Source organism: Phaenicophaeus curvirostris, chromosome 5, assembly GCF_032191515.1.
Source record: "Phaenicophaeus curvirostris isolate KB17595 chromosome 5, BPBGC_Pcur_1.0, whole genome shotgun sequence".
In the NCBI taxonomy this organism is placed as follows: Eukaryota; Metazoa; Chordata; class Aves; order Cuculiformes; family Cuculidae; genus Phaenicophaeus; species Phaenicophaeus curvirostris.
In genome coordinates, this window is record NC_091396.1 from 16,143,355 (window position 1) to 16,157,250 (window position 13,896).

The 13,896-nt window shown below is 38.6% G+C and overlaps 1 protein-coding gene across 7 annotated transcripts in view; it reads right to left on the reverse strand.

Moving 5' to 3' along the window:
- SERGEF (secretion regulating guanine nucleotide exchange factor) overlaps nucleotides 1–13,896 on the reverse strand; it is a 157,559-nt gene that overhangs the window by 71,246 nt on the left and 72,417 nt on the right. Inside the window, exon 10 of one of the 7 annotated variants that reach the window (XM_069857720.1) lies at nucleotides 4,680–4,753. The exons of 5 other annotated variants lie outside the window; for them this stretch is intronic. In XM_069857720.1, coding sequence (XP_069713821.1) covers nucleotides 4,706–4,753 — 48 coding nt within the window. In that variant the 3' untranslated portion in view covers nucleotides 4,680–4,705. Of the gene's footprint in view, nucleotides 1–4,679; nucleotides 4,754–12,699; nucleotides 13,050–13,896 lie in introns of those variants that run through there. One more of the 7 variants, XM_069857722.1, reaches the window with a different exon arrangement.

Here is a 13,896-nt window from a genome sequence, read left to right on the forward strand (position 1 = left end):
CACAACTGGCAACCACTAGCCAAGAACATATAATTTGCTGGTACAAATACAGACCAGCAAGAGAATAGCACCACTGAACAGATGTTTTATGCTTACATTAGATGTAATAAGCTCTGCAGTCTATGCAGGTCACTGGGAAAAGCCTGGTATTTACTGCAGCAACCATAATTTTCTGGCTACTTCTCTTCTGTCCCCGCCCCCAACGTGCTGCAGAGAAATTAAATTCCATCAGACAGCTGTGTGCTCCCAGTGGATAAGTACATTCAAGCATACTTATAAAACACATAATAATGCTTTCTAATTGGGCTATATTTTTAAATCATTTTAATTTAAGATTAGCGATTTTTTTTTTCCAAGACAAACAAGAGTAACTGCTAGTGGCTGAAGCATTTCATGAGCCTAAGGAACATGACCCCCTATGCAGAAACAATTCTCTGTTTGGAGGAAAATTTGAGAAGAGTTGTGCAAGGATATCATGATCCCTATATAAACGATCTCAAAGCACTCTACAAATGACTGTGAGGCAGGAAAAGAATGCTTAGGGACCATTTTACTCAGAACTCATTTACTTTATTATCCATGCCCTTTCAACCATACATAAATTGTTTGTTTCTTCTCTTAAATTGCATGTTAGCAAGCTGCTTTCTACCTAGCAGTGGCTGCAGTTCAGGTCCATCCATCCATCCAGATTTAACACATGTGGTGAGAAGCAGCCAAAGGCCCAGCATTTTATTAATCATCAATAGTAAGGACATAAGCTGTATGGATGGTGAGGAAAGATCTTAGCACAGCAACTACTAACTCTGGGTGAAACATCAACATTTTTCTGCAGCCCGCAGACATACTTATGGCCCAGCCCTCACAAAAATTAATTGGTTGAATGTAAAAGCAGTGGGTTACCCAAAACAGAAAAAGTCTTTTAACTTCAGATTAAAATATTCTTATATATTCAAAATATTAAGTATAAAAATAATAGTGTTTAATACATATTATATATACTTTCCTTTATATATTGGCACGTGTGTATATACACATAAGAAAATGTGTGCATAAATAAATACATGTATGTATATTAGGAAGATAAGGTTATCTACCAAAGCAGACATTACCAAGGAAGAAGGTTCAGAGTAGAGTTTATGGGAAATACAGAGTGTCTCCCCGTCAGATCCAAGTCAGAGATCTTTCTGAAGAGTAGCTATCCCACCTTTTCCTCCACCACAACCCTAAGAGGTAAGTATTGTTCTCTCCTTTGTAGACAGTAAACAAACATATATAGGATAAAACTCATGCATACATTTAGACGTACCCATCAAATCAATCCCATTGATTTCAAAAGTTGATTAAGAGATAAAATACATTTTGTCAACCATCTCCTAAGACTTCCAAGCGCTATAACAAAGCAAGTCTGACTAAATATATTAAAAACTGATTTTCAGGCTAGTATCTTGACCACAAGGATATTCTTTCTTCTCTTTCGGTACTCCCAGGGCTCTGACTGAGGATCTGTTGTGCAACCCATCAGGAAGAAGATCCGAGTCAGAATTGTGGGCAAAGTCAGCCTAGTGCTGCAGCAGGGAGTAAGGGACAGTACCAGAAGTGGCAAGGAAGAGGTATGGGGAGCTGGACTCACAAAGGGCATTGCAAAATGAGAATTCACAAGCATGTGAACATCACAGTGCTTAGCTAGAACAATAAGAGGACCTCAATGCCATTTATTTTTAGTTCACTCCACTATAAGTGCACGTTAATTCCCCACAGTTCAACAACTTCCCAAAATATTCAAGGATACAGAGGCTTCCATCACTTCTCAGAGATAAGAGTATGATATACAAAATAGGTTTCTAAGGATCAATGACAAGATGATGTTTAAGGAGTTGCATCCAGATTCTAGTCACTACCATGTCTAACTTTTAACTGCATGAAGGCATAGCTCAGGGCACAGGAGGGGGAAAGGCAAGGGAAGAAAATCATTAGAAGAGTGTGCACCTAAGTACTTTTACTCAGGATTTTGTGATTGCCTTTAGCCATGGCATGTCATGTCTCTTGACAAATTTCACTGTAAGAAAATTACCAGGGCCAGAACACAGCAAATTTTATTCCTTCTGGGATCAGAAGTCTTAAGGGAAGGAGATGAGGTGACCGAGAGACTGCAGATCAAAGCTTACGTAAGACAGGGGAATCTTCTCTCCCAGAGCTGTTCTTCCGTGCCCTTGATTAATGTATTGTAACAATGATTTGTACTGTTTGACGCACTCTACCCAACTACATTTGTATGCAAAGTTCTACTGATGTGAAAAAATAAGATAAAATAAAAAGGGATCTAATTAGCAGAGCTGTCCTGCTTGCAACGATCCTTCACTAAGAACTCTGTGTTCCTCTTCTGGATCATTTGACTTCTGATTGATAAGGAAGTAGCTTGCTAACCTAGTCATACTCCTTGGCAAGCACAAGACTAAGCACAGTTCAGTGCAACACATGTTAGCAGCAAACCAGTACAACCTCACTAAGAACAGCATATTAAATCTGTTCCTAGCTGCTGGCTGCATCAGTTGAAAAGTAACAGGCCCAGCGTCCTATAGCTCACAAGACGATATTTTTCATTTTTCATCAATCTAATAATCTAATCTTCTACTTGAGGTGGATTTTTTTTGTTGTTGAGTGGTTGTGTTTTGTAGTTTGTATGTAGTTTTACCTTCCAATACAGCAAGAAAATTCGCAGCAGAATTTAAACTGAAGCCTGTGTATTAAGGTCTGGAAGAAAACATTCCTCTTGGAGACACAACTGACCAAAAGCTTATGTACAATGTACTAACTGGACCTTTGCAAGCTTGGAGAAGGAGAGGAAGCATTAAGACACCGGCAGGATACAGTAAGCTTTCAAAGGAAAAATTTTAAACCTCTCTCTGGCTTCCAGAGAGATGGGCTATGTCCTCCCTGCCTGAAACTAATCCCAAGCCTGCCTCACTTGCAGCAAAAGACACAAAATGCCTTTTCCCCCCGTGCGTTTTCCTTGCTTCTTCACCCACCATTTCAGAGTCCCATTCAATATCCTGCCCTGCCAATTGTCTTACAGTCACCAAGACACTGCTGGCCACCCTCAAGAGTTTGCCTTTACAACCTCCTTGACTTAAGTAACATGTATGTATAAGTGTCTTTGCACACATTTGCTTTCTATGACACTAACCATACATGAGAAAAGTCTACGCTATCCATCACCTTGCTGAATGCCTCACTTCCAGCAACAGCTTCGTATGGTTAACGGGGTGCAGTTGCACTTCTCCAGCTCAGTTCAGCTTGGGTCACAAGTGCTTGCAGGAGATGGAAACAAGTGTAATTCAGAAGCAAAACCAAACAAACAAAACCCAAACCAACCGCAAAAAAAACCAAACACCAACACAAACAAATAAAACCACACACGCAAAAAAAACCCTAAAGACACATATCAAGAGCCAAGCAATCTTTTAATATCGGGTAGGAAGAACCACAACAACATAAAGCTGTCATTAAAGAGATCAGGCCCAGGGGATGAAAGTAAAAGGAGGAAAGAAAAGCAAATTGTTAAAGCAGTCAGCACTGCCATGGAAGGTTTACCTCACAGCAACCCATGTCCTCCCACAAAATTCTACTGGCAATGCAAGTGTGGTCATACTGAAAAACATAAGACTTGTACTATTTGCCTGAGACTTGAGGATGGATGGATTGAGATGTCAAGATAAGGCAAGGTCCATGCCCACCAAGAAAAAAACCTCATCACCAGATGACTCTAGCACAACAAAAAACTTTTTGAGGTCCCAGTAAGAACACCCAGTAGGTTTAGGTTTTAGCAGAATGACAAGAATGTAGCCAAGACAACTGTAATAAAAATCTTTACAAGTTAAAAGGTCAGCTGGCTCTTCTCCAGCCCCTGAAGATTTTCCAATTAGTTATTGTATCCTTCTTCAGGCAGTTCCCTTCCTTCCTTGGGGTTGTAAAGCATTAGCATCTTTCATTCCAGGAAAATCACACTGTCACTTTCATATCCCTCAGCCTCACTAGTCTGTCAAAATTTTCCATTTTTGTAATCAAGGCTTGAGCCACAAACCAGTTTTTGTTTATCCTTTCATCATTTTTAAAATTAACCAAGTCACAGTCATTCAATTCCAGTTTGTTTGCTGTAACAAGATTTCCACTCAGTCTTCATTATTTTGTGAAAACTAAGACTAAAGCATCTCTTCTGATTGATAAGGAAATCATCAATCACATCAACCCTGACTGTTAATGTGTACACACTCCCAAACCTATGTGTGTGCAGTGCAAATCCCACAACAACAAAAATCCTTAATAACATTACAGACACCTCTATCCACATCCAAATATGAACTAGAGGAACACGGACTTCAGCAGATGCACAGTTTTACCCAAGAGAACTTCTTCACCACTTGTCTCAAAATTATTTTGATTCAGACTGTTTCATCCATAATCCCCAGGTCCTACAATCTCAGTGCCTCTCTCTCTTAAATGAAAGAGTCTAATACCTCACAATCCATTCAGGCTTGCTTTGGGAACTACAACTGGTTTACTTTTTATTTGAGGCCACAAACATCACTTTGACAGAAGAAATGAAAGAAACCAAGACCTCAGAAACAAAAATTTTCAAAGCCTCTTTATACACCGTACCATTAACATGCACACAACCTTACCATCAGATTATTCTGATGTTTTCAGGTCAAGAGCTGTAGCTTGTAGCATGCCAGAAATTCTCTTTCTTTTCTTCCTTTACTATTTTACATGCAAAGAGCGAAAAGAAAAATGTTCATTATAGCATATAAATGTTAACGTTACCTATCTGAATGTGCTAATTTCTAGTACTGTGAACTTAATGAAATTAATGGTTGCAGGCAAACATTCTGTTGAAGTACATATTGTTATCCAACATTTTATAGCCTTAGAATGTAAGTCATGACAGCAAGTATTATTTGGCAACAAGACACCAAATTCCACTTAAACAACTATTTCCAAGGTCCTTTTGTGGATGTATAACTGCCGTTTTAAACTTTTCAACAGAATCCAGGCTTCACATCTCTTTTTTTTGTGGCTAAACACCCCATCATTTTTAGTCAATTAGGAATATTTTCTGGAATATTCAGTAAGAGAATCACAGAGCAATCAAATGTACATCACATGGGAACTCAGCTCTGTGGTGCTATTGAAAGCAACCTCACTACAATGCTTCTACACAAAAAACAATAATGTAGAGAACTCAGCATACACAGCCTGCAAGATTACACAACAGCACAAACCCATGCATTTTAGTAGAACTGAAAGGAAAAATAGCACTTCTTATAAAGTTCGTACCCTCAAACAACTGACTGTCTGGGTATTCTATTTGGATATTGTGAACAGGCAGACACTGTCCCCAAAAGACCGTCTTTACAGGAGATAAGTGCTGGTAGCTTGGCTGTGGCCATACTGCCTCAAGACAGAAGCCATCACTTGATTAGCCCTGGCCAATCGTATTGCGCAGAGGGAACTGCCCCCATTGATATGAGGTCTGACTTTGTTGACTCTCAAGAAACCTTCTCTTTCTAGCACATGGGGTTTTTTTAACCTTCTTAGAGTGTATTCTTCTCTTACATGCTTTTCACCTACATTATCCTTTATTAAAAATGGCATCAAAAAACCCTAGCAGTATTACCAAAAGAATATTACCAGTGATGTCATTAAGGAATACTTCTCTCATTTTAAAGTGCAGAGGCTTTTTTGCTTCTTCCAGCAAATTTATGATAGAATTTTTAATGTCTCAGTTCTTCAGCACCCAGCACTGGGATGTTGGAAGACTAATTTTCAGAGAAATTACTAAACATTCAAGGAAACTCTCTATCACAACTGGACTGACCTTTCATTTCACTGCTAACCCTGTTGACCTCAGAGAGCACTGCAGCTTGTATAAATTGGCAGTACATAAATACACTGTCACTGAAGAGAATAAAAAACCTACTTAATCTCCAAAACATTTTATGTTCTTTGAAAGCAATCAGCAGGTTACTGGAAGCACAGAACCACTAGTGTGTAATCTCATTTGAAGCATCCCCCATTGGGCCCAAGGTCTTTTAGGAATATTATTTAAAGATATCTATCAGTTCTTCAAGAAGGCAAATCTTTGTCTCATTTCCACCACAACCCTCACTGTCTCTCCCCCCCTCACATATATATGCACAAAAAAAAAAAATCAACCTAATTTGTAGTCAAACAAAAACTCTAGCCCATTAAGAATTTCTCCTTAAATATGAAAAAAAAAACATTTTTCATACACCAGCTACCTCAACTTGAAGACAGAATTCACTTGGTTCATCTACTTTCCAGTGAAGCTGCAGGCATGTAGCTTCGATGAGGGTTAGCCTTGTATAAAAACATCAAGCCATTAATTTTGCTGACTGTCCGCTCCTTTACCTCTCTAAACAAATGGTGCTTATGCCTTTAGGGTGTAATGTAACTCTCCTTTTCAGTGTTGGATTCTCTGTTTCTGTAGCATTTGGGAACAGTACAGCTCCCTGCAGCAAGCTTGGAGGAAATAAATAAAATGTAAACTTGCTAAGACTCCAATGCAAAGAAAATAGAAAAGCTCTTCTGGATGAAAAAGGATACCATTTGTAAGGACTCAAACAGAGACTGAGCCTTAACGCTAGTCACAAAGGGAGAATTACGGGGAAAAAAAAAACAAAACTTGTTTGAAGTAACTCTATGCAGCTGATAAAAATGCATTTTTATTAAAAAGCTGAATTATCATAAAGCCTTCAAAGTTCTAACTTAAACTTTTTTGAAGAAAACTATAGCCAGAGCATATTCTGTCAGTAAACTATCCATTAGCTCAAGAAAACAGCTGTAGAACAAGAGTACACAGAAAAAAGTCACAGACACTTGCAGTTGCTCCACTGGCGTGAGAGCAGAACACATCTTTCCAGGACTGGAAAACAAACTGCAGCTGGCTGACACCAGGGCAAGCCAGGCAGCCCACCAATGGACCTCCAGCTATTCACATTCAGGAGAACCATTCATTCATCTCAGCTGGGTTGTTCTTTAAAACCAGACGTTCATTCCAGTTTATTTTAACCTAGCAGCTGCCTAATTACAAGGCATTTCTATAATATACCATCTTTCTCACAGAATACCCACTCCTTTCTCTTTTTCAGTTTCCATCACTTTCAAGGCATGATTCTCTCACACCAATACTAGCACACCAGTTTTGAATAACCTTTTCTTCTCTTTTTTTTTCTCAGAGAATGTCAGCCTGCACAGCTCCAAAGGCTCCCAGTCTTGCCAGTGCAGCAAAGGCTACAGAGAGAAAGCCGAGAGATGTGTCACACCTCACAAGCCAAATTTACAAATCTAAGCTTAGTTTATAACACCTGTATCTTTATATTTTCTAAAGTTAAGTAAATAATCCTATTATAGCAATATCGCACAAAGGTGCCAAATTGGCATGAACCATAGTAAATACCTTTACTTGTGAACTATGGCTCATCAGAATCTTATTCTTGTCTCCCTACTACAGCTACAGAAGGATCGCATTTGACTGCAAGAGATTAATGCCCAGTAATTATTTTTCCCTTTTATTTCTAAATACTGCCATAGATAGAGCTACACCCTTTGGAATAAAAATGATAAACAGTTTTAACAGAACAAATTTTGAAAAGCTTTCATTGCTCACATTCACTCACACACTGACTGACAATGTGGCAAATCTCGTTAGTTTTTTGAGGAGAGCTCCTGTTTTCAACCCAATGGAATCCCTTGCTCCATCTGTGTTAAAGGCATCACATAGATTAAAAATCTGAAATAATTTATATCACCTACAAAGGAATCAGGGTGGATAGTGAAAGCCCTATAACATGAATTCATTTAGAGTTCTTGAAAATAAGAACTTGTGAATGAATCAAAACTCCAGAAGAAGCTAACAGAACTTGATAAATGGGCAAGACTGAGACAGATAAAATTTAGTGTGGTCAGGTACAGCATCATAAATCTTTCTGGATACCAAGAAGAATCATTCAAACTGTTCACATATACACAGGGATTCTAAATTAGTTGAAACCTCTCAGGGAAACTATGTAGCATCACTGTGGACAACTCATTAGAAATATCTGTTCAAAGTGCAACAGCAATTCAAAAAGCAAGAAATTAGACCAGTTTAGAGAGCGAGGCAGTATTGTCATCTTTTCATGAAGACCAATTACATTTTACAGTTTCATTCTGATACTGTCAGGAAAAAGGGATGAGTACCCACAAATGGAAAGACCATATGCCTTGACCTAGCAAAAGCAATGGGAATGTATGAAAACAATCCCCAATCCTGCTGAAGATCAAATTATTTATTCCTCAAAACAGAACGAACTAATAGCAAAACACAAATATTTCAAAATCAAGCCTTATATAAAATTCTAATTAGGAGTAGTTATATGAACTTTAAGTTCAAATCACTACAACACTATCTAGCCACCTAATTCCGACACGTCTTTTCTGTTTTCATACTACTAGGACCAAGGAGATTCTGCTAAGAAGGCTCCACAGTATCACAACAAACTGAACCAACACTTTTCCCAAAAGAAGAGTATTTTGGAACAGAATAAGCAACAAATATTTTTATTTAGATCTTTCCAACTATTTATTAATTAAAAAAATTAAAAAGGAAAAAAACAACCTTAAAGCAACAACTTCCCATGATTTTGATCACTCTTGTTGTATATAAGAGCTCTCCCTTCTTTATCCTCATCTTCTCACTTACTCATGTTGTAAGCTCATCATATCTATACCTCCTTTTATTACTTAACAACAGAAATCAAAAAAAGGTATCATCTTCCTGATACAAGATTACATTCCTTCCATATTTCAGCCTAAGGTTTTGGTTTTTCTCCAATGTTTTAATCTTTTTCATAGGTTTCAAGCTTGGTCAAATCAATCCCATACTGGACACAACATAAAAGCAGCAGAAGCTAATGCCCAGGCTACTACCTTCTTAACAAGCACTCACCTTGACATTCAGATCTTTAAGAAGAGAAACGCTCTTTCGGCCCACACCATAACACCACAAACCAAACCCAGATGACGTCCACCCCAAATGAAACGTCTTTCAAAGATGCTCCTACTCCTGTTACTACTACCTGCATTCTTTTTTCTAACATGTGAGACCCTACACTTGGCAAAGCTGACCTGCCTACCTGCCTCATGTCACCCCTCCTGAAGTAGACTAACAGTCTGATTCAGTTTTGGTTTTTTTTTAATACTAGGAACTCCACTAGAAAAACACATATTTAGTAAAGAATTCCATTTACAGCCATTTTTCTAGGACCTCTCACAGCCAATTTGTAACTTTAATGGCTTTTTCATTTTTTTAGTGGTTGTTCTTTCCATTTTGTATCTTTACAGCTTCCTGATCAGAATGTCATACACTGTCTAGCCAACTGCCTGACAGAAATCCAAGTACATTACATGGGCATTTGAAAATCTAACTATATTACATCTGCATTTGACATTGAAACATTTATCCAACTTTCATCTCATAAAAACCAGGTATCACATTAGTTTGACAAGATATATTTTCCATTGCCACATACTCACTGCAAACAACTATATTACCATCCTTTAAACTTTCATTGCTCAAAATTCATGTCAGCCACATCATTATTTTGGCCAAGGCAAATTCGAGGCTGACAGGCATGTAATGATTTATCTTCTTCAACCTCTTAAAACATTGGTAGGGCACTGTCCTTCAACCAGTCTCCTGAAACTTCCCCAGAATTTTGCAAAAAAATATCAACAATCTGGAGAGTGCTTTGGTCGTCTCTCAAAACTCTGAAACAGAACTGTTGATATTTAAAATTCTGCCTCTAGAGGCTGAGAAAATCCTAGTACAGAGAGAGGAGCCTCGTCACTGTATGTTACTTCTGCTTTTTCCCCAAATGCAAAACAGGAATTATTACTAATGTAAAATTTGCCTTGCTAAGGTTTGATGTTTTGCCACTAGACATGTTTACGTTTTAGTATTGACAGTGCAGAGTCTCCTGTATTTGTCTTTGAGAGTAAACTCACCCACATTATCACAGTTTTTTTCCTATCCTTATTAGATGGAGCTGGTCATGATGTAGTGGCTCATGGCAGGCTGCAGTCAGTGCCTCGTATTGTTTTGTTTCAGAGTAGTGGAGACAATTTCCAATCCTCTCTTAAGTGTTCGACATCCCTTAAGGATACAAAGCCTCTTATTCCCAACTTGTTAATGACTGAGGAATGGATAATGAAGTTTTTAATATAATACACCCCTTTGACTACTACAAGTCTACTTGATTCTTCCGAAACAAATTGTAATCGTACATATTGCCGGTCAAAGAGAAGCTCAACATGAGCCAGCCATGTGTGCTCGCAGCCCAGGAGGCCAACTGTATCCTGGGCTGCATCAAAAGAAGCGTGGCCAGCAGGGTGAGGGAAGTGATTCTGCCCCTCTATTCCTCTCTTGGGAGACCTCATCTGGATTACTGTGTCCAGTTCTGGAATCCTCAATGTAAGAAGGATATGGAGCTGTTGGAACGGGCCCAGAGGAGGGCTACAAAGACGATCCGAGGGCTGGAGCACCTTCCATATGAGGACAGGCTGAGAGAGTTGGGCTTGTTCAGCCTAGAGAAGAGAAGGCTCTGAAGAGATGCTGTAGCGACCTTCCAGTACCTGAAAGGGGCCTACATGAAAGCTGGGGAGGGACTATTCATAAAGGCTTGTAGTGGTAGGACTAGGGGGAACAGGTATAAACTGGAGAGAGGCAGATTTAGATTAGACATTAGGAAGAACTTCTTCACCATGAGAGTGGTGAGACACTGGAACAGGTTGCCAAGGGAAGTTGTGGCTGCCCCATCCCTGGAGGTGTTCAAGGCCAGGTTGGATAGGGCCTTGGGTAACCTGATCTAGTGGGAGGTGTCCCTGCCCATGGCTGGGAGATTGGAACTAGATGATCTTTAAGGTCCCTTCCAACCCTAACTATTCTATGATGCCATGATTTTGACACTATAATCACACAGATTTTTCCATAAGGTTTCATACTGAAATATTTAGTTGCTTAAAGAAGAGTATTTCATTCTTTGATACAGGCTACAAGGGAGTTGGCTAACTTGAGCAAGTTGGGTAGGACAGAGATAGTGCTGGTGACTTCCTGCATTAAGTCATCTATCTAACTGCTACTCAGTAAGATCACAGCATTCCCACATGCACACAAGTCAGACTACCATCCTCCTACTGTTAAATCACATTTTTCATTTAGTTCTCACAGAGTGTCTCTGTAACAGTGCACAGGAATCATCAAGACAGACAAGACAATTTTTCAAATAAAATTTTATGAGCAGTGCTATGTACGCATTACAAAAATGAATCAATACTTTAAGATAACTGCTGAAGACAGGAACTCATTCTTTAATTGATACATCTAGGGAGTCACTGTGAAACACACTGATCCAAAAATCCCTTTACAAGACCTGTGTTCCTTCCAGTTTAGAAAATACTGCTTAAATAATATGTGCTTTTACAATTACAGCTTCATCTGATACAATAGTCTGTCACTAGATAGAACACAAAATTACACTAACTCAGAAGAATGGAATTTTAACATCTTTTATTAAAGTAGCAGCATTTTTACAATGGAAGAAAAGTCCTACAAGTTATATTGAAGTCAGCAGCCCACCAGACTTCAGCCCTAATTACAAAACGCACCCACCTCATGTATTCATAATTCAAAACAGCATCCCTCTTTAGATGGAAGTCAAGAGGCAGCGCTTCACCCTATTTCAGAATCTTTCAGAAGAAGTGACATATGCAGCCTAGCTAAGTACACAAATAACAATAAGGAAACCTGCTCCTGGACATTCTCATACTTGATAAAACTGAAGCATCAGTGCATGACAGCTAACACCCACCTCATGTCTTGAGCTCTCAAGCCATCACAGCTTCATCAGTGCTTTACTCTCACAATGAAGGCCATTGTGTGAGAGAGATTGAGAACTATTGTTCAAGCATCCTGTGCAGGAGGTAAAGCGCACATACTCATGCCTATACACAATGCTCACACATTTGAAATACCATGAATGTTGGAGTTTGCCAGTAGCCAAAGTTTTTTGCCATTCTGACTTAAGAGCTTTCTGGCAAACAATACCTTTCCTGGACAAAAGTCACTAACTCAAGATCATATTTTCTTCAACATACACCGATGCACACAGGCTTTAAAAGTTACTCCTTTGCCCAGCTTCTCCAACATCTGCTCTAAATATAAACTACTTCTTAATGGAGGTGGCGTCTGTATGGCATGGCTGCCCTGCTGTTACCATTTCAAATAACGGTGGAGTGGAAGCATGTCACTTCCAATGACTCCAAATGCATTTAACCACTGTCCTCAGGGAGCAGAAAAAAGAATAATATCTGATTTTTCAACTATTTTAATATATAGGAATTTCATCTTCTGTGGCAGATTTCACTTCATAAAAAACATCTGAAGTGTTGCAAGTACACAGTGTCACTTGACTCCCAACTACCTGGCAAAATGAAAAAAAAACTAGAAGGGCAGTGTTAGGCAACTTGCCCTTTCAATCTAGTGCTGAAATACTGTGGTACTTACTGGATAAGGTAGAGCTCAGCTAGTCATGATACCATTAGAACATAAAAAATATTTGGATTAAATACTCTTATTTTGAATATTATTCAAGAAAATACTTTTTACCTGTGAGTAAATTCCTGTTATATTTCAATACATTCATTTCTTTTTCATTCACTACACCTTTGTGATCTTTGCATACAGCATGTGACCATTTTTATTACGGAAAGCCTGAAATTTTTTTTGCAAGATCTTGCATCTCTCCAGTTTCTCAAGAGAGTATTTTGCAGGATTACTGCTGGAGATGGAAGTAACCCATTCCCAAGCTCAGCGGATCAAACCATCTTATAACTCAAATGCCAGTTATCATTTGTCATTCCTGCAGGAAGATTCTGGCCATCCATTCATTGTTGAATTCTTCACATCACTTGTATGAGGTGAAGCAAAGCACCTGCAAATGCCACAAAGACAAAATAATCTTTACCACACATTTTCATGTATAATCCTCTATTTCTGGACTATTTTTCCTTTTTCCATTCATTCTCTCCTTTCACATCAGCAGCCTCCTACTTTTCTTCTGCATGCACCCTATAGGCATTCTGAGGTAAAGGGCATACTCCATTCCTTGGTGAGTACTGCAGCCCACAAATAGAACCACTACTAAGCTAAGCTTTTGGGGGAAAAAGATCAAGTAAATGGGGGGGGGTGTATGTTTGAGATCACTTGTAAGTGAAAATAAGGCAGTAAAATATTTTGCAGATTTTCCTGGTTGACTTTACTCTGTAGTCTACAAGGGTAAAAAGATGCTCTAAAACTGAAAGGGAGCAAAAACTGAAAGTAAAGAGGAGTGCAAAATACCTCTTTCCCCCTCCTACTTTTAAGAATTACGAAGTTTTAAAAGCTCAACATACATTGTTTCCTCCTTTTTTCCTCCCCAATTACCTGCAGTTCCTCATTAGAGAGGAACAAATCTTGTATGCAAGAGAAACCAGATTACAACTGCTAATTTACTCATAAAGAAGAACATATTTAGCATATCCTCGAATTCGTCATTATTAGGGACATATTATTAGGCCCATACTTAGAAGCTAAGTTTCTATTTTGAACCTTCCTAAGTACAGAAGGCACTGCTAATTTTAAAACAAAAAGAAATACAAACAAGTTCAGAACTATGTTACACCTTTATAAAGAATAAATTCAGTATATGACTGTGATCTACAGAGAGCACAAATCATGCTTCTTAAAACAATTTTTAAAAGAATGATTTTCCACATACTTTTCTACACAAGCTCCCTTTT